The sequence below is a fragment of the Galleria mellonella genome, unplaced genomic scaffold (assembly GCF_026898425.1).
Source record: "Galleria mellonella isolate WM207_F2 unplaced genomic scaffold, CSIRO_AGI_GalMel_v1 utg103, whole genome shotgun sequence".
Lineage (NCBI taxonomy): Eukaryota > Metazoa > Arthropoda > Insecta > Lepidoptera > Pyralidae > Galleria > Galleria mellonella.
The window spans coordinates 2,708,191-2,729,778 of NW_026441966.1; the positions used below are offsets into that span (position 1 = coordinate 2,708,191).

The 21,588-nt window shown below is 35.1% G+C and overlaps 2 protein-coding genes across 2 annotated transcripts; one reads left to right on the top strand and one right to left on the bottom strand.

Annotated features, from left to right (window-relative positions):
- The first annotated feature begins 1,697 nt into the window (after positions 1-1,697).
- LOC113513791 (acyl-CoA-binding protein homolog) lies at positions 1,698-6,449 on the top strand. The gene is made up of 4 exons (XM_026897773.2): positions 1,698-1,817; positions 2,351-2,389; positions 3,750-3,867; positions 6,063-6,449. Exons 2-4 carry the CDS (start codon positions 2,375-2,377, stop codon positions 6,200-6,202), a joined length of 273 nt encoding a protein of 90 aa, XP_026753574.1. The 5' UTR covers positions 1,698-1,817; positions 2,351-2,374; the 3' UTR covers positions 6,203-6,449.
- A 369-nt stretch (positions 6,450-6,818) lies between these two features.
- Positions 6,819-20,129, bottom strand: LOC113513789 (superoxide dismutase [Cu-Zn]-like). The gene is made up of 4 exons (XM_052898192.1): positions 19,762-20,129; positions 15,670-15,735; positions 8,465-8,692; positions 6,819-7,147 (listed from the first exon to the last, which is right to left on the bottom strand). Exons 1-4 carry the CDS (start codon positions 19,936-19,938, stop codon positions 6,890-6,892), a joined length of 729 nt encoding a protein of 242 aa, XP_052754152.1. The 5' UTR covers positions 19,939-20,129; the 3' UTR covers positions 6,819-6,889.
- Positions 20,130-21,588: the final 1,459 nt, after the last annotated feature.

Below are 21,588 nucleotides of genomic sequence, written 5' to 3' on the forward strand. Positions count from 1 at the left end.
CGTTATGTTATGGTACTGTTCATTCAAACCGAAACACAGCTTTTCATGCAAACACAACTGCTTCACGGTTGAATACAAAAATGGGACATAAATAAATAAGAGATTACAGTACAGTCATCCTCTGGTTTTTTATTATGTATGGTTTTATATTATTATTTGGGGTCGGCGTAATATGTATTTTATCCATATTGCAAAAAAGATTTGGCTTATTGTTTTACGCCTGTCTGACGTCAACTCTCTTTGGGAATGCATTTGTTTGGTTTTCGCCACTTACGGAATTAGGTATTGAGGGGAAAAAAGGAAAGGAACGTTGGAAATGCGTAAAGGAAATTGGTAAATAAGAGGAATAAGGGACCTATGTGGGGAAAAAGGGGGGACAATGCAGTTGCGGAAAGGACTGGGACACTGCAGCGGTTTGGGAGTCCGGGGTCGCATATCCGTATGCCCTTATTCTAGAATCGGATAGATTTCTAGAGAAATACATTCCTGATGCTTGACAGTCCTGAACACATTTATTTCTATTAGTCTTATTTTTTACAAATAGTAATATTCATTTTAAGGCAATAGGGTATAGGGTGAGAGCATTTTTTGTAAGTACTTAAGGAAATTAGCAGTCCCATTGCTAGCAATGAATCTTGTAAAGTCTACCTATAGCAGTTCTACTGGTAATCAACGTGATTAATTCCCAATAAATTTGCTACCTACTGGTAGCTCATCAGCGTCAATAGCGCAAACAGGTTTATCGTGTTCATACATTAATGACAAATGTAACTATTAGCTTGATTCGACTGCAATTTCGTTCACGCACGCAAAACTTGCGAACATAGTATGGCAGGTTGTGGAATTTCTGGTAGCCAAATTTCGCCAAGCCAAGTGGTGGCCAAATTTCGAGTGTTGACAGTCACATACATATTAATGGTAACGGGGATTAGAAGAATAATTCTACTTAACCAGGGATATGGACTTCAGCAAGATGACAGTTCAGTAAAACATTTTAAATTATATAATTTTCAGCAAACGCGACGTCGAGTCCACCGAAAAGCCGATGCTCCCGAAATATATATCTTTATCTTTTATAAAATTTCTGGAGACATTGATGTTTTTGAAAACTCGAAACCAAAAAGGTTCACTAAAATTAGACAGAAATGTTGCTGAAAATCATTTAAATACAAGATGATATATAATAATGGCGATCAGAAACCTTTGAAAATATATCACTCAGGTTTTGCTAGTTAGGCGTCTCGTTAGTTGACCGAATATTAAATATCGAGATTTGACGTAGAGCGAAGGTCGAAGTTAAATACATTGTTTATTGAACTAGAAAGTGGAAGGCGAGACTTTACTAGGAAAGAAGACGACAGGCCTTGTGAAAGGATAATGGGAATTAAGGGCCAGAGAACAGTTGGCAGATTATTGATACAATATTCGGATGGCATAAAATGTACTTCGAGGAAGTGGAGATTAACACAGAACTGTGATAAGTAGAGCGACCAAGCCAGGATCAAAGAGATATCGGCCAATTGTGAAACAACACAGAGCACAATAATAAGGAACCCTGTGTCCAGTTGAGGATGAATGAGCTGATAAGATATATAGAAGTATTTTGGGACTGTCACGTCCACTTGTTATTTTACGTACTTAGTTACCAATAATTACTACTTTGATAGAATCTAATCAGTGTAAGTGGACAATTAGGAGATAATTAACATTTGATTAATCGTTTCCAATCATTATAACTACGTTAGTAAAGTTTCGATTTATGTTATTACCTTCCAAGTACTCGTGTAGTGCGCTTGTGACCATTTTTCTAGTCTAAAGTAAGTGTCAGTTTATCAATCATTATCATAATTTCTGTTTTTAATTGTCCATTGTGAACTATGTTCAACAATTTATTAATAAAATTATGTAGACCTTACCTGTAGATTATTATGAGGAACAGTCTAGACTCATGTCCATACACATATTTGAGGACGTTGATCCATCTAGTGCAGATTGTCTTGCATTATGCTTGTATGGGGTTGCCATTCTGGAAGTTTATTAACTATCTGTCGTCGGTTCTTCGAATTATAAAGCCGTCCGGTTGACACTAGCTTCTTTATTCTTTGGGGTTTTTTTATGGGTGAAAATGGTATGGTAACCCCGCTTGCGCTAACGGGATACGCTGGCGGAGCACCAGTGAAGGGTGATAGATGAGAATGAAAACAGGCCAGTTAGCCCATCATGATGAATTCATCAGGATATTCTTTGGGGTTATATCGGTCACTTTGGTTCTTATATGTTCTTACACGGAACATATCTTGTATATGATTATATTGCGTAGGTTGTAATTATTAATATATTTTTTTTTCAGGTATCTTAGTCCGAATTACACAACATGTCTGTCCAGGCAGTAAGTTATAATTTGTTATATTAAATTTATTTTAACATTTTACTTATGAATAATAGTGTGTCTATGAATATAACAATGAAATATGAATATTCTGTAAGTAATAAAGATGTTGTGAGGCCCATGGTATCACTCATGCGTTGCCATTTGCCTTTTTTGCAGACTAAAGTAATATATCTAAGGTAAAATGTGGTACGGAACCATGTAATTTCACTGCCATACGCCCAGGGCTGGGTAGTATTCGAATTATTTGTAGTTAATTAAAATACGTAATTGCAACAAATACATATTTGGTATTACAATTACTTCCTAAAAATATAAGCAGTAATTCATATTTCAAATACTTGATGCTGAGATATTTTGTTGTAGGTATATTGTTCAAAATATATTTTAACATAAATACATGTAGCCTTCATTTAGGGATCTTATTATTGGATGCGTTATGCAGAAAATTATGCTCGATAGACTTAGGAAGCAAAATATCATATTCTTCTTTTTATTTTAAATTTTAAATAAAAATTTAAAATCAAAAGAAAAAATTAAAAAATAAAATTAAAATATCGTATCCTTTTTTTATACCATTGAGGTGGTAAACAAGCATACAGCCTATTTGATGATATATGGCGAGCCGTAGCCTATGAACGCCTGAAATATAATACCATGGTAAATTTTAACGCACTATAGTATTTTGCGTTGCCGATCCGTCGTGAGAAACGTCAACTGTTTTATCGACAGACCATTTTGAAGAATCGCATTCCATGCTGTAGTCTCTCGACAAGATGGGATAATCTCGACAGAGAGCTTTACAGTTCATTCCACAACCTAAAGTGTTCATTTTCTATGGAGTAATGAAACAGGCGCGTTGTACGCGACTATTTAGGCTGTAAGGTATGAATGTGAACTCCTTGTCGATGGCGAGCCGTACGAAGGTAGAAAGTGGCCGTGGGTATCATATTAAACAATTCCTCTAACACAATCCATTGTACAAACAGTAGAACACGCAAAGTGCTATATTTTATATTTGAAATATATGATTTAAAATTTTACATTGTAAATTTTAAATTTCACATTTTAAATACACACGCTATAGTATTTTGTAATTTGTATTTAAATAAAAGCTAAGTATGTATTATGCCCAGCTCTGTATATGCCACCATGGCAGTAGCTAGGATTCATCTAGGTTTAGCAGAAAGGTCAGAAACGTGCACGTGACTTATAGTCCACAGGGTACGGTAACTGTTTACAACCAGTCTGACCACATGCCTGTAAACAATCGCCGTGGAAAAGCATTCTTAATTTAAATAAATAATTTCCCGGTGATCCCAAAAGAAAGAAATTAAAGCAGAGTTTCTTCGATTTCCAGCAATTCGACCAAGCCGCCACTAACGTCAAGAAGCTGAAGTCCCTCCCCAGCGATAAGGATCTCCTGGAGTTGTACGCCCTGTACAAACAGGCCACAGTGGGAGATGCCGATCCAAGCAGTAAGTTGTTATGTTACCAGTATCTACCTATATCTACTCATATATCCAAGAGATAAATTTTTGTTTATTTTTTTATACTGCTCCACCATTTATATAAATTTCCAGAGGGGTTATAAACCCTATTGTATATGAATTATAGTAGGATTTTCTTCGCTACCCTATTTTCTTAACCCACCAAATAAAATGTACCAGTCCGTTAATGTTAAGTCTTTAACGTAAGAGGCCTGCTAAAGTAGATTGGTTATGCAAAGCAAATTATTAATTAATAAATTACTAGCCTGTTACTTCGTATCCGTGGATGTCATAAGAAAATCAGTTAAATAGGCTGATAGATTTTTATTTAGACCTTCAGGAACATATCAGGGAAAATCATATTTATTTTGTGCAGTACTTTCTGCGTGATGTTGGAATAAACATCGTCTAGTTATTTTTAACGCATAATAATGGAATGGAACCCCGCTTGCGCTAATGGTATACACTGGCGGGGTACCAGTAAGGGACGATAGGTGAGAATGACCTGCCTGGTCAGTTAGCCCATCGTTATGAATAGTACACTTGGAATTCAGCACGATGGTTTCCAAGTGGGGACCATATGGATGTCAACCTGACAGGGTATATTGACAGCAATGGGATTGATAGTCCGCATTATTAATAATCCCTTTCCCCCAACATTGTCTAGTTACAATTTTATTATATTAGTAAGATATTATTGTACTTTGTTACCTTCAAAAGGAAGGTATCAATATACTAAAGCAACAGAAGGGAAACTCGAAGGTAAACTTTATATTAAGCTTCTCATGGAATCGTACCCACGATTGGGATGTTAATAGATTGTAACGATTATGGGAAACTCAGTTATGTGTGGAGGATTTAAGAACGTGTTTTATTTGTGTGTCGAATTTCATACAAATTCGATTAGCCATTTAAAGTTGATAGAGTAATAAATATTTAAGTATCTAAACATCTTTACGAACTTTCACAATTAATATAATATTAGTTGGATATTTTTAGTGTACTTTAAATAAGAAATCGCTTATCATTATTATTTTTTAATCCTTATATCGACAAAGATAACGTCCAATTTGCAATCAATCACTGTCAAACTGAATGATTACCGTATATGTGAGTACATAGATAATTATTTAGTTTATTGAAAACATTCCATTACAAATTGGTTATCTGTGATAGGGATAGCGTACGTTTATTTACTGATATTAATGTGTAGATAGTATATAAGTTCTAGTAGGTGTATATGTGTGTGTACATAAGGATGAATTTGGAATTATTGGCATCCTTTTACGAGAGTATTATCACTCGTATTAACTATTAATATTGTGTGAATATATAGTAATATATGGTGTGAATTTACTGGGTACAGAGGAATAACACCTGAGTCCTCAGGAATGGCAACGCATGGGGGGTATCATGGGCGAAACAGTATACTCTGTTATGTCCATGGTACTGTTCATGTCTATAGGCGGCGGTTACCACTTTCCTTCAGGTGGGCCGTCAGCTTGTTTGCCATTCTAAGTTGTATAAAAAAAAAGTATTATCACCAATAAAATTAATTAATTTCTTTTAAACTTAAATGGTTTCAAAACTACAATAAGTTTAGGGCAACTTCTGCCAAATCTCCAGTTATGGAGAAGGCTTATGTTCAACAGTGGACTATCAAAGGTTGATATGATGTTAATATTAATACTAAATATTTTTATAAACGGAAATAGGTTCGAAGTGAAAAAAAAATGTCGAGTCTCTCATAGGTAGATATGTACTAATTTGACAGCGCCAAGTTTGTGTTTAAAAAAATCAAAACTTCCGCTGTTTTTGATATCTTTTTTTTCAGTCCAAGTATTTAACAATGGTTTGTTTGTTATTTTTTGACCCTCTAACAATTTAACCAATCGTAACGAATTTTAGTATATATGTATTTCTATCTTTTATCCGTGACTTCATTTGAATGACCCGGATATGTTCACTGACCAGTATAAAACTTAACCTATTCTAACCTTTTCCATCCAGTACATACCTATCCTATATATTAAATTACATAGTAATTGGTTAAGCCGTGCTTACAGAGTGATGATTCGATATTTAAATATGACGGATAAATTAGAGCAAGGCATGATGCTTACTCTAGTTTTGCTATAATTTAAATGCCTTAATTTCATAGTTTTTTTTTTTTCATTTTCTAGACAAACCCGGAATGTTAGATCTCAAGGGCAAAGCGAAGTTCGAGGCGTGGACCTCGAAGAAGGGCACATCAAAGGAGGACGCACAGAAGGCCTACATCGCCAAAGTGGAGAGCCTTATCGCCTCAATCGGCCTCCAATAAATAGATCTAAGTTCGCCGCATAATTGTTCGACAAAGCAAATGTGAAATTACCGACAACTAATTTACGATCTTAATATCTGAACAACAAAGATACAAATTCACTTTACTTGTCGATGATTATGTTCTACTCATTAAAAATTCGCTATTTATTTTTAAGTAAAGATCGTCATAATTATAAGTAAGCATTCTGTATTTGTTTTTTTATAAACTTTTATACATTATGCAATAAATCTATTGAGAAATTAAATTTGTTTGTATATGTAGTTGAGTGCTCCAAAATTGTACAACTTTATAGACAACTGATATAATTCTTGTGATTTATCATCAAATAAAGGTAACGTCCTAACCCTTCTAAACCCAAAACCACACTTTCGACGTGTTTTTGCATGAATTCATCTCGTGCATTGATAGATAACAGTTCCAGTAACAGCACACACATGGATTCTTAGAATACACACGCCCACGGTAGGTATCTCTCACACAATGGCATTTATACCAACATAATAAAAAAAATACAATCAGACTTGGCTAACTCGTGAAATTTAAAAATTCTCTTTATTTTCTGAATACACCTCGTGTGTTTTACAATTGGTAATACAAATGATTAACAACAAAACAATATTAAAAAATATGTTTTATTAGTATAAAATGATAACTGTATTAAAATGGACGTGTAATACAAAAAAATTAATTTAAATATCCAATCACGCCGCAAGCAACAGCCGGGCCCGAAGTGCCTGTCAGGGCGCTATCCTCTGTACTTGCACGGCCATAATCATCCTCGCCTTTTGATATTGCCAGAGACCTGCCAACAACAGAGCGCGGTCCCGCCAAAGATATAAGGTGATCAACAATTTTCACGTTGACGGTGGCGCCCTCCTCAGCTTTGATGTTACCAAGGTCGCCAACATGGCGGATGTGGTCGCGCGGTCCGCCGTGACGTCCCTGCATTGTTTGTAATTTATTAATTTAATGCTGATTAATTAATTAATGATGGTTGAACAGTGATTAACTTTTTTATTTATAATTATAATTTGTATTAATAATTCATATAATACTTGATTTTTGGGGAATTTTATAACTATTTAATTTGTTAAATTTTGAATCACTTCACCAATTGCAAAGTTTTTAAATTAGTACGTATTTTGTATCAATAGAAAAAAGAACTAGAGATAGGATTTAAAAAAAATATCCCCATAACAATTAAAAAAAAAAATCAGAGTCTGAGGTATCAGTTCCTTTTGGAAACGGGGTTTCTTGTCTAAAATAGTTTAGGAATCTATTTTATAATAGACAACTTAGTTATTACAGCGAATTTTTTAGGCTTCAATAAATATGTATTAGACTTGAAAATATACAATTAACAATAATATAGGTGTAATAATATAGCTGTATTAAAAGTATTTTAATCAATAATAATGGCCATGTGGTCCCGACAGAATAGATCACCCCTTTTTTTCTAGTGGGTGTTACAAGAAGCTAGAACCTCCAACGCTCAACTGCTGTTGCTAACCCGCTTGCTAAACGTGGTAACTCTTGGCAAAATCCTTCAATAGAATGAGGCCTATATTTAGTAGTGGATACTTAACGGCTATTTTGGTATGGTATAGTAAAGAAATAATAGGAGATTGACAATCTCTGTGCAACACAGGTAGACATGATGTTGCTATTCGTAAATGAGGTCTCTCGTTTGATTCTCGGTTAGAGTAATTTAGAAAATATATTTATCTAAACTTTTTTGTGTATATTTGTGTATATTTTTTTTATACAACTTAGAATGGCAAACAAGCTGACGGCCCACCTGATGGAAAGTGGTAACCGTCGCCTATAGACATGAGCAGTACCATGGACATAACAGAGTAAACTGTTTCGCCTATGATACTCCCCATGCATTGCCATTCTTGAGGACTCAGGTGTTATTCCTCTGTACCCAGTAAATTCACGCCATATCCCACTCTTCAAACCGAAACACAGCCATGCAAACACAACTGCTTCACGGTAGAAACACGAATGGGACACGGGTACCCATGCAATCGACTTTTGTACAAAGTCTCGCTCTGGTGAATATTTGTGTATGTGTAATATGTTCATATTTTTTTAATGAATTGGAAATATCAAATAAAGTGGCGACCCACTGTTCTTGTTCTCTCCTCTTATATTTTTACAATAGCAACACAGAAAATTAGTTTGATTGTACGTTACTTAGCACTATTAATGCGGCTGTTGCAAAAACCTTATTTTCGCGTAATTTTTCTAACTTACGTAATAAGCAATGAAGTGGGGCCCGATATCCTTACAGTTTTCCTTCACAGCTCCTACTTGGTGGACGTGTATACCATGAAGTCCAGCATCTAGGCCAGTGACATTGCCTTCGATGGTCACAGGACCATTTGGCACAATTTGGGTGAACACCAACTCCCCGGTCACGCCTGATCCCTCATCAGCTTGGAGGTGGACAATGGCTTGAAGGCCTGGTGCTGATCTTGGAGCCTGTGGAATAAAATCAATAATAAGTTTATAAGTTACTTATACTAGCGCCATCTATCGGATCTATTTTTCTTATCTTAAAAGTTGTCTTTCAAATTGAAACAAAAAATATACATTTCCAAAATTCCATTAAAAACTGGTTGAGCGGTTTCGGAGATATGCGTCAATGAAGATTATGACACAATATGAATGTTTGTATTGGCAGCTAGTTAGAATAGCTTGAATAGGAAAAAGAAAAATGGAGTTTTTATTTATTTCAGGTTACTATATTACCGGGGAAAAATGTTGGTACTCTTGATACGACACGACGAACTTATGAACATTATAATAGAAGGAAGGAGTTGGTGTCGTGTCGTATCAAGAGGTGAAGAGACTCGCTGTAAATCGTAGTGAGTGGCAAGAGCTCCACCGACAAGAGCGTAGCTCTTAAATAGGATAGATAGACTATATTACCATGGTTATTCATCTATTCAAATAATCAGAAAAATATATTTTTATCTACTATTTTATTATATCAATTTACAAGGTACAGAGGAATAACACCTGACTCTTCAGGAATGGCAACGCATGGGGGGTATCATGGGCGAAACAGTATACTCTGTTATGTCCATGGTACTGCTCATGTATATAGACGTCGGTTACCACTTTCCATCAGGTGGGCCGTCAGCTTGTTTGCCATTTTAACTTGTATAAAAATAAATTATTAAGTATTTAGTAGTATCTTCGACACAGACAGTTCAAGAAGTCGAAATGTTGATAGCAACGTTCTCTTTATCGCCTTAACAGACATTAAAACATTTTGGGAATAAAAAAGCAATTAACAGCCACAGTTGAAGCCGTTATTTTTTATATGGTCAGAGGATCTACCATGAAATATTTTCCGAAATTTCGGAGCCGAACAAAACAGAAATTTGATTTTAAAATTACTTATTATATACCGTTTAAAATTATTAAAAATGTTAAAATATAATTCCTTTGGACTACGATGGTAGGATTTATGACGAACGAAATGTTAAACTTCATTTACTGGGCCGATTTTGATACAAACATAAACTCGAAATTGAGCCTGAAAATTTGGAATTTAATTTCATGGTAGAACCCCAGAATGACTCTGGGGTTTGGTTTTGGGGCCCAGTTTTTTTTTTTTTTTTTACATCAAACCTTTATATTTATTCTCAAATATGACTAGTTTTTTTTAATTATAAACGGATCAGTATCAGAAGCCGAATATATATAATATTAGATCAATTTACGAGGTTATATTAATGCATTTTTAATATATTTTTTTATGATATTTAATATCATTTTTATTAGAATGTCGGCCTACCTGATGGAAAGTGGTAACCGTCGCCTATAGACATGAATAGCACCACAAACATAACAGAGTATAGTGTGTCGATACATATAAAATTGTTAATAAACTTTTACTTTTTCTAAAAACAAACCGAACAATCCAATTATATAAAAAAAAAAAAACATAAAACGCTCAAGCCGTTCTCTAGTTTATGATTTTTTTTTAACGGATGATAATGGAATGGTAACCCCACCCGCGCTATCGGTATACACCGGCGGGGCTCCAGTGAAGGATGATAGGTGAGGATGAAGTAGGTCAGTTAGCTCATCGTGACGAATTCAACAAGAATTGTTCACGATGGTTTCCAGGGGGAACCACGTGGAGGTCGACCTAATAAGGCATATTGCTAGCAATGTGGCTATCAAACTCCATTGCTAACAATCCCTTTCCCCCCTCTAGTTTATGATTTGATTTAGGTATGTTACTACATATTTCACGCTTACCTACGAACAGTACTCAATTTTTATTTAACATATATTATATAAGTAGGATAGTGTAAAAAGCCTCTTAAATAAAAAAAAAATGAAACCTGTTTGCGGCTCTTATCGAAACCTATCATTTTATAACTTAAGGAAGTAATGTATGAACGATATAAACGGAGTTAGTGGTAAAAAATACATACTAAAAAATAACGGCATGGTCGTTTACCATCAATGTTCGTGTATGTAAGTACGTACGTGCTAATTGGTATTAGTCATTTGACAGTTATTTAAGCTATTTATTCGTTAAACTACCTATAATTAGCAATCATTTTATAATAATGACTAGTTATTGCCCGCACTTCCTATGTATAGATTTTAAACTAATAAAATAGATACTTGTTCGGGTGCTGCGGCAGTAACAGCGGAAGCAATAAAGAGTTTTCTGCCATTTGCTGTAGAGACGATGGGCCCGTGGGGCCCAGATGCAAAGAATTTTTATCGGACGATCGCAGCGCGCCTCATCGAGGTTACTGGTGACCCAAGAGCTGGTAGCTACCTTGCCCAAAAGATAAGTTTGGCAATCCAATGAGGTAATGCTGCCAGTATCTTGGGTACGCTGACTCGGTGTGGTGCGTTGGGGGATTACTTATAATTAGTATTAGTATTTAAGGAATTTTATATTAACTTAATTTATTGTTGTATTGCTTTTATATAATAAGAGCTATTAACTTACAACAATGAAAAAACGTGTTTTGGTTTAAAAACATATACGTCAAAATTCTTTCTTCAAAAAAAAAATAGATACTTCTAGATGGTGTACCAAATTAAATTACTCATAAGATTTTAAGTTTATTATATTGCCAGAGGGTGACTTTGTACAAAAGTCGATTGCTTGGTTACCTCTGTCCCATTCGTGTTTCAACCGTGAAGCAGTTGTGTTTGCATGGCTGTGTTTCGGTTTGAAGGGTGGGATATAGCGTGAATTTACAGGGTACAGAGGAATAACATCTGTGTCCTCAGGAATGAAACCGCATGGGGGTATCAGGGGCGAAACAGTATACTCTGTTATGTCCATGGTACTGATCATGTCTATAGGCGATGGTTACCACTTTCCATTAGCTCAGCTTGTTTGCCATTATAAGTTGTATAAAAAAAGTGAAAATGAAATAGTAACCCCATCTGCGTTATCTGTATACACTGACGGGGTACCAGTGAAAGGTCAGTTAGCCCATCGTGACGAATTCAACGATAAATTAGTCACGATAGTTTTCCAGGAGGAACCGCGTGGAGGTCAACCTGATAGGGTATATTTATAGCAATGGGGACTAATCTCCCTTCCACCCCAGAGGGAGGCTACTGCCTATCCCTCGACGATTAAGTTATCTTAGTCGCCTCTTACGACACCCAAGGGAAAAGAAGGGATAGCCCATTCCAAGTCGGGACAACATGGCAAATAATATAATATTTTACCATAATTTATAATATACAATTCCTGTCAACGGTTGACTGGTAGATAACACCATATGACGTCCGCCATTTACACTTTTTAGGTGTTTTAAAGTTTAATAAATAAAAAAAAAAATACTTGTATATTTGTAAGTAATATTAGTATTGCTACTAGTATAGTATTATATTATCTGTGGTATTGCATAATTACTTGTCGTATTGATGACGATGTCGTATTAAAAAGAATTACGATATTTGCGGGTTCAATCACCTCCCAATACATTAATATTCATGAGTATGTCCATTCGTATTAATCTAGACATCTCATAACTGAAGTTAGTATTTTTTTTTAATTTCATAGAAAAGATAAAATCTCTGCGGCCAGGCCTAGGTCATAAAAAAGCCGAACAGCTAAATTAGTGTTCAAAATTCTCTGCCAAACCGGTATACGATACCGTTTAAATGTAAAGAAATTTTGAATGACAGATTAGATAATCTTATACCTTAAGAACAAGGAATTACATAGAAGGAGTGATAAAATTGTCAATTCATAGCAGGCTAGTGTATAGAAAATGTTATACGGCCGTATAATCCTACCAAATTCAGATACAACCTGCTTGCATACTTTCTGTATGAACTGTGTCGAATATATAATCTAGTAATGTAAAATTTGTTATTGACAAATAATTGACATATCAGTGGCGTGAATTTACTGGGTACAGAGGAATAACACCTGAGTCCTCAGGAACGGTGACGCATGGGGGGTATCATTGGCGAAACAGTATACTGTGTTATGTCCATGGTACTGCTCATGTCTATAGGCGACGGTTACCACTTTCCATCAGGTGGGCCGTCAGCTTGTTTGCCATTCTAAGTTGTATAAAAAAAAATCAAACATTTTCTATACACTAACCTACTATGAATTGAGAAAAATAGCAACTGATGGTGTATCTTTAGTCCTCTTTTTACTAATTATACATATTTGCATAAGAAGAAAGGAGACAACCATATGATTCACAGTTTTTATTTTATCATTCCTTCTATGTAATTCCTTGTTCGTAGCTTGTACCTGGCCATATGTCAATCTTTAATTGACATGACACCAGTTATCACTGGTCCTTGGCATCTTAACCATTCGCGTAATTACAAACCTTTACAAACACGCGAGCTTGGTAAATTGTTGGCATATGGCATTGATGACAAACGATGGCACGGTGTTTACTGTGATTGTTTCGCTAGACAAATTAAATTATGGTGTAAACATTTTAAATAAAAATTTTTAAATAACGAACTTAATATTTTTTTCCAGTATCTTCCGAAAGAAGCAGGTGCTTAATTCGTCTTAATTTTTATTTTCTACAAGTAAAAATTAGACGTACATAACATATTATTTAACTTATAACATAGCTATGTTATGCGATTATATTACTAATATACTCGTATATATTCTTTATTGCACTTGTAAGTTACAGTGGACTTATCTCTGACAGAGATCTCTTCCAGTCAACCCAGTACAGTAAGAAAGCATTTCGTTAGCGGGCAGCTGAAGTGCTACAACTATTAATACATAAACAAATATACAGTTAAATAAAATATTAAAATATATAATAAAATATTACATAAATATATACACTATAAATATATACAATACCTACCTACTTATATAATATATGTTAAAATAAATTAATATACTACTTACATTAGAAATTTCGTTTAATGATTTTAAGATTTGAGAGTTCAATTAGAAAAATACATAAAAAAAAATATGACTCAAGGGAAAGAAAATGTGATTTCAACCTCTTCTTGAAAGAGGTAATAGAGGGACTTTCTTGTATGTGGGAAGGGAGTTTGTTCCATAACTGGACAGTTCTATTTACAGTCGACAAAACTTAAAAGTGCGGTTGCCAATCCGCCTGCCAAGCGTGGCATCTACTGGCAAAACTTCCCAAGAGGAGGTCTATGTTAAGCAGCAAACAATTAACGGCTGAGATAATTATGTCAGTTAAATATTAATGTCACCATACCGCATGACGAGAACCTCGTGAAAGCCGAAACTGAGAAAAAGAGAAAATATCTCGACCTGGCTCACGAGGTGACCAAAATGTGGGGGGTGACGTCCACCGAAATCATTCCAATCGTTTTGTCAGTGAACGGTCTTATCCCAACCAGTCTGGAACAACATCTCAGACGGTTGGAATTCCGAGGCGGCTCACTTTAGGGAAAAGATGCAGAAAACGGTGCTCTTAGATTCTGCCCGCATTGTACGCCGGTTTCTCTCCCTGGGGCCCTGAACCCCGGCCGACTGTGCTTCTGCCGGGGGTTAGTTTGCTATCTCCTCTCCTTAAGATAAGATGTGAATTTTTTAAAATCTAAACAATAATTATAACATTGACAATAATTAAGATATTGTCAATGTAATATGTCTATAAAATATTTAGTCGTTTATGCCTGTGTATATTTGTGTTTACAATTGAAATTGTTTTTTTTTAAACAAAATATACGTGCTGTATACAGAGACAAATTATACTGCTATATTGTCTTCCTTATTCGAAGCAAGCTCACTTATACACATCACGATTCGATGATTTCTCACACCACATGACAAGTACATTCATTGATGTGATGTCATAGACCAACCCTGGCTTAGATTAACAGCTATTAATTCTAGAGGAAGCCTATTTATTTAGTCGTGACGCTCAAGCATGCTTTATCTATGATACTGCGCGGATATATTTAATTTTACGGTAAGATACGCATATAATCTATGGTAACGCCTATCTTCAGGGTCACAAGTTTAGTGAAGATATGATTGAACTGCGAACTCTATCGGTTTGTTTATAGTTACTTTTTTTTTAATATTGCAAGTTACAGGTGATTATAAAACAGTAACCTCTGACCCTGGGCAATTAATTTAAAATGATAAAAAAAAATGTTTAATTAATTTTTAAGATTTTATGAATATATTTAGGGTTCCGAATCTAATAATTACTTGAAGGTACTTTATAAATTGTACACCAGAGAGAGATTTTGTACAAAAGTCGTTTGTTTGGGTACCTCTGCCTAATTCGTGTTTCTGCCGTGCAGCAGTTGTGTTTACATGGCTGTGTTTTAGTTTAAAGAGTGGGATATGATATTGAATTTACAGGATATAGATGCATAACACCTTAGTCCCCAGGAATGGCAATACATGAGGGGTATCGTGGGCGACACAGTATAGTATGTTTTTTCCACTACTGTTGCTACTGCTTGCTACTGTTTATGTCTACAGGCGATGATTACTACTTTCCATCAGGTGGGCCGTCAGCTTGTTTGCCAGTCTAAGTTGCATAAAAAAGATTATAATTTTTTTACAACCCAGGGGGCGAACGAGCATGCGGCTCACATGATGCTAAGTGACTACCGCCGCCCATGATCATTCACAACACCAAAGGCATTGCGGATGTGCTGTCGGTCTTTTAAAAAGGAATATGCTCTTTTCTTGAAGGTTTTTTTTTTATACTACTAAGGTGGCAAGTAAGTATACGACCTATTGATGGTAAGTGGTTATCGTAGCCTATGAACACCTGCAATACCAGAGGCATTACGTGCGCATTGCCGACCCTGAAGAAACCTCTTTACCCCCCTTTTGAAGAACCCCATGCTGTAGACTCTTAGGAAAACCTCAGTTATGATGAACTGTTTGAACAAATACACCTCTAACAAAAAAAAAAAAAACGTTTAGAGCAATAAGGATAATTAAAAATGAAGCATGTACTTACAATGGCCAAATCGATTTGTTTTTCAGCACGATTACCCGACAGAGGATAAACCGGTCGGCTCAGGTCCTGAAACGTAACAATATTACAGATTACACCAAATATTCAGAGAACAAACTTTTTTTAAATACGACATAGAATAAATCAAACCCATCTGTGAAAATGGCACACTATCATGGACCTCACGTGACGCCATAGCATCTATCCTCATTATGGGAAAGGATTAGTAATGGGGTTTAAAAGTTCCACTGCCAGCAATATATCCTATCAGGTTGGTCTCAACACTGTTGCCCTTGGAAACTATCTTGGTTAATTCTTGTGAAATTCGTCACGATGGGATCACTGACCTTTTTTTTTTTTTTTTTTTTTTTTTTTTTTTTTTTTTTTTTTTTTTTTTTTTTTTTTATAGAACTTAGAATCTCAACAATCATGACCCTCACTGATGTGGTTTTTTTTAAATGGATGATAATGGTAATGTTTCGCCCACCCGCGTTGCCATTCCTGAGGACTCGGTTATTCCTCTGTACCCGTAAATTCGGGGCACCAGTGAAGCAAACACAACTGCTTCACGGTGAGGATGAAGAGGTACCCAAGCAATCGACTTTTGTACAAAGTCCCATCGTGACGAATTCAACAAGAATTATTCACGATGGTTTTTTTTTTAAATGGATGATAACGGAGGTAACCCCATAAGCGTATATTGCTAGCAATGGGGCACCAGTCAAGAATGATAGGTGAGGATGGACAGTCAGTTAGCCCATCGTGAATGATTCACGTTATGGTTATGAATAACCACGACGGGGTCGACCATTCCATTAACATCTATTAAAAAACACTCATATAGTGTCATTCCTGAGGACTACAGTTGTATGCCTCTGTACCTTGGAATTTAACTGCTATATCCCACCCTTCAAACAGAAATAGCCTCGTAGGTACAACTGCTTAGCGACAGAAACATGAGTAGAACGGAAGTACACTACTGCGGGTCTATCATGATATGAAATTTCGAATTTTCGGCCTCAATTTCGTGTCTTTGTTCGTACTGAAATCGATCTAGTGAATAAATCCTACCATAATAATCCAAAGGACTACTATACTTTAATATTTTTAAACGGTATATTTTATGTAATTTTAATATCAATTTTGTGTTTCGTTCGTCCCCGAAAGTCCCAAAAAAGATTTCATGGTAGACGGTCTGTGTAGACAACTTCTGTACAATCTTTGTTAATTAGATGGCCATGTTTATGAAAATGCCCCCTAGATGGTGTTAGTATCAAACGATTGATAATGTTATATTTTTACAAATGAATTCCATAAAAATCATCTACAGTATCTCTTCTAGAGTTCAAAGACCGAGACATGGGTTGCAAAAAGTAAATGGCCGTTCACGAAAGTTGATATTTTGTTGGAAACAGACACGGCCGGTGCACAAGTTCAACAAACCGCCGTTGCTTCGGCAAAAAGCTGCGGTTTTTTCACCATTTTACACAAATATGGTGGCTTTTATTGAAAATTCGGTTCGCGTAAACTTTCTTTGTTAATTTATTTCATAAAGTACTAACAAAATATCAATCCAAGAAGTCTAATTTATTAAAGTACTAAGTTTCTCTACAAACAATTCAATTCAATTCAATTCAATTTATTCTATAACAATATTACATTGTGTCGAATATTATAGGATTTTTATACTGTACAACTGCAAAATCACAAACATGCTACAATTTTACATATAAACAACGTCACATACAAATAATGAATTAATAATAAAATGTCAATTGATCCAGGAAGTGATTTTTAATTTATTAAGGTTTCACTAGACGTTTAATCTTGGACAATAATTGAACAATTCACTAGTTTCTTGGTATATGGAATAGAAGAAAATTTTTTACACATACAGAATGAAATCAGAAATAATTAAAAGACTGTCTGGAATGGATTGCTTAGCAATAAGACTGCTTTTTCTACTACTCTATACTTATTGAATATCCTTCAAGAATTGATGCAATAAAGTGTTAAATAAATAATTTGTATCACATATTAATTGGTGTTGATACTATAAGAGACTCAAAATATTGTACAGTTTTCAGTTGTTTTTCTTTGGAAAAAATGTTTAGAGCTACTGGTAAAAACTTTTTCATATAAGACGTTAATGATTTCATGTTTTTAATTTTTTGACCAATCAGTGAGGGATGATAGGTGAGGGCGACATTCACTAAGAATTAACTGCGGTGGTTTTTTTTGGTGGATGAAAATGGTATGGTAACCCCGCCTGCGCTAACGGGGTACGCTTGCGGAGCACCAGTGAAGGGCGATAGATGAGAATAAAAACAGGCCAGTTAGCTCATCATGATAAATTCATCAGGAATTAACCATGATAGTTTCCAGGGGGAACCCCGAGGAGGTCGACAAGGTTGGGTATATTGCTAGCAATGGGAATTTAGTCTCCATTACTAACAATCCCTTTCCCCCCTAACTACGGTGGTTACCAGGAGGAATTACGTAGAAGTCGACCTAATATTACTAACAACTCCTTCTTTCCTTGATCATCATAACGGAAATAGTGATATTCTGACTCCGACTCCTCATTACTTATAAATATATTATGTCATTGATCTGATATTGATTTTTGAGTTTATACATTATTAACAATTAAATCTTTTGTATTTATAATATTAGTATAGACTAGTATTATTAGCCCGGTATTGCATAGGGAGGTAGAATTTTCGAAAATAATACTTGGCTTATGTCATTCATTGATAATGTAGCTAGTGAAAGAATTTTATATTATCGGTTTGGTTTCCGAGTTTATTCTTAATGAACAAACAAAAAAAAAATATATATATATATATATATATATATATATATATATATATATATATATATATATATATATATATATATATATATATATATATATATATATATATATATATATATATATATCCTACAATAGAGTAATAACTATATATTCTGGGTGTGTCTATTCACGCATACATAAATAAAAAGACCGATCTGTTTTTGCAAAGCGTTTGCATGAAGACACTTATTTTATAATCAAAGCTGTGAGCGTATTTGACCTGTGTTAGTAAATTAAAAAAACAATTACGTAAGTACCTTCATACTCGTACTATATTCTTTACCTAATTATTCATTCATACGTTCAACATGCGACATTGTAAATGTTTGCAGAACCCTGTGTTAAAGAGTACAATAAAGTTTAAATACTGAGATCAATTATGGTGTATTCACGGGAATTATTATGGTATGGTATGTTTTTATACGCCATCTAGAACTAGTTGATCAGTTTTTTTATTTTGAAATCCACACGTTCTAAGTAGCGGGCAAAAAGCGAATAGAAATCAAAGTTATAGGACAAACAGTAAACGTTCTTAGCATATGTTTATGTAAAAATAAAGCTCTTTTTTTTCTGAAATAAATAAATGGATGATAGTTTATAATATTCCATTTATTGTTTTTATTGTTTGTTTTTTATTTTTTATTTTTTTTATTACGTTGTATATTAAGGGATGACGTAGAAACTATACTCATTTATTTATTTATTTAAAGGAACACCAACAGCATATTGCATTATAACATATATAACAAACATTGAATACAATACAATATTAATGCACATGCCTATTATAGGTATTTACAGCATTTACTTTAACATAGTTATACAATGCGAGAAAATGAAGTAACAATTATTATGTAACAATTATATATACTCAGTAAAATAGGGTACGTAGATATTATTCTACATAAAATGAGCGTCGATGCCCAGTGCTATATTATTTGGACCTTAAAAGTGGTGAATTCGAATCTCGCAGATAATAAAAACTGTGCGTCAATTTAATTTTCTGGCTCTTCTTTTACATCGACAATAAAAACGGCGGTAGGTTTACACACCCTACACTTTGGGCACTTTGGATTCTAATATGCTCGGCGAAATTTGGACATGTCGAATATTGTGGTGAACATGTATCACAACGGCTATAGTCGACAACTGCCCTTGATTATCTCGTCAGGGATTATAGTCGTTTGCATATATTTTTTTTTTTATTTAGTTAAAGATTAAAATTATTTTTTACTTACATATAAATAAGGTTCCATATAGACTTCGTACACGTTGCTTTGGTAATCCTCTATGGCTGGTAAAGTTTTTATAATGAGGTTCCTTCCGTATCCTGGGACTCCTTGCAAGGTCTTGCCATTCAAAACCGCTATTAGCCACAGCAACTGGCCGAAAAACACGTGAATTCGAAGGTTCATTTTTAAAAATAATTAAAGTATGTTTTTTTTTAATTAAGCAAAGGAACGCTCGTGTGCGTGTTTAGTGTACAACTCGTTGGGAATCAATGATTACAATACGGAATCTGTTCTGCTGGTGATTTTTTTTATTAATAGCTAGTGAGGCGACCACACGTTACGGTGGCTTGTCATTACTTAGTCCCGAGATGGCCAAGGCTCTGTAATTGAGACGAATGATGTAATGATAACTTAGACACGGCATTGTTTAAGTTATTGAGTGGAAGTCGATGTAGGAAGCAGGCTTATGTCTTGTGTCCACCACAGTGTAGCCTTCAATGTTATGGCTAACTGTTCATTATGAAATTTTATACGTCGTGATGGTGCATAAACTACTCAGACATAGTTACGTATGAATAAATATCCATAAAATATTTACGTGATTTTGTACCTTATTTTATCTTTTATTCGCGTATGGGGTCAGTTAAGTGGTTGCACGTCGACCCATCGGGATCTTTTGTGTTTCCCCCCTGCCTTATACCATAATTTTATAGATCCTTTGTGTATACCTTAACGTATTTAAGATAGCTGTAGCTCCCTGGTTCTGGATAAGCCGTTCTCACTAAATTCATACGTACACTTGCCAACGAATCGCAGTTGCACATCAAGAATTTAATGGATTCCTATTCCTCACTGCACAGTCTGCACAGTGTCCGAGGATAGACCCATCTTGTATAATATATGTCTTACTGGCATATGTCCAGTTTTTTTAATCTGTAAATCATATAATGTTGATATTGAAATATACTCACTCATCATAAATGGGATCAATACTATCACATGAGATTGGGGCTGTTATGGGTGAAACAGTACACTCTGTTATGTCCATGGTACTGTTCATGTCTATAGGCGACGGTTACCACTTTTCATCAGGTGGCCCGTCAGCTTGTTTGCCAGTCTAAATTGGATAAAAAACACATCAAAATTAATATTTTTAAATTATTTATTCCAAACTTATAATTTAATGTGCAAAATAAAGAAGAGAATAGAGGAAGGAGAGGAAAACAGACTATTAGTAGATTTCGTGCGTGTTTTAGTGAATTCATCCTGGTTACTGGCAGCATGAAATAACTAAAAACGAGCAGAAAGTTTGCTAACGGCTGCTGTACGAAAGGTTTGTAAATGACCTATCCCATGGGGCGAATCAAGTATCCTTACATGTTGAGAGCCTGCCATTTATACATTATCGTCATCATTCTCTCAGCCGTTAACTGTCCAGTACTGAACACAGGCCTTTCCCATGAGGGGGGATTTTTTTAATGGGTGATAATGGTATGATAACCCCGTCTGCGCTATTGGTATACACTGGCAGGGCACCAGTGAGGGATGACAGATGAAGATGAAAGTAGGTCAGTTAGCCCATCCAGGGAGAACCACGTGGAGGTCGACCTGACAGGGTATATTGCTAGTAATAGGGCTATTTGACCCCTTTACTAACAATCCCTCCCCCCCCCCCCCCCGTGAGGGGGTTTTTGCTAGTAGTTGCCACGCTTGGCAGGCAGGTTCGCAACCGAAGTTAGCATTTTGGTGATGCTTTACACATAGGACTTATAATTATTCAATGAAATTTATGAAATGTATATTTTTTTTTAATGTATCACGAGTCCGGTCCAA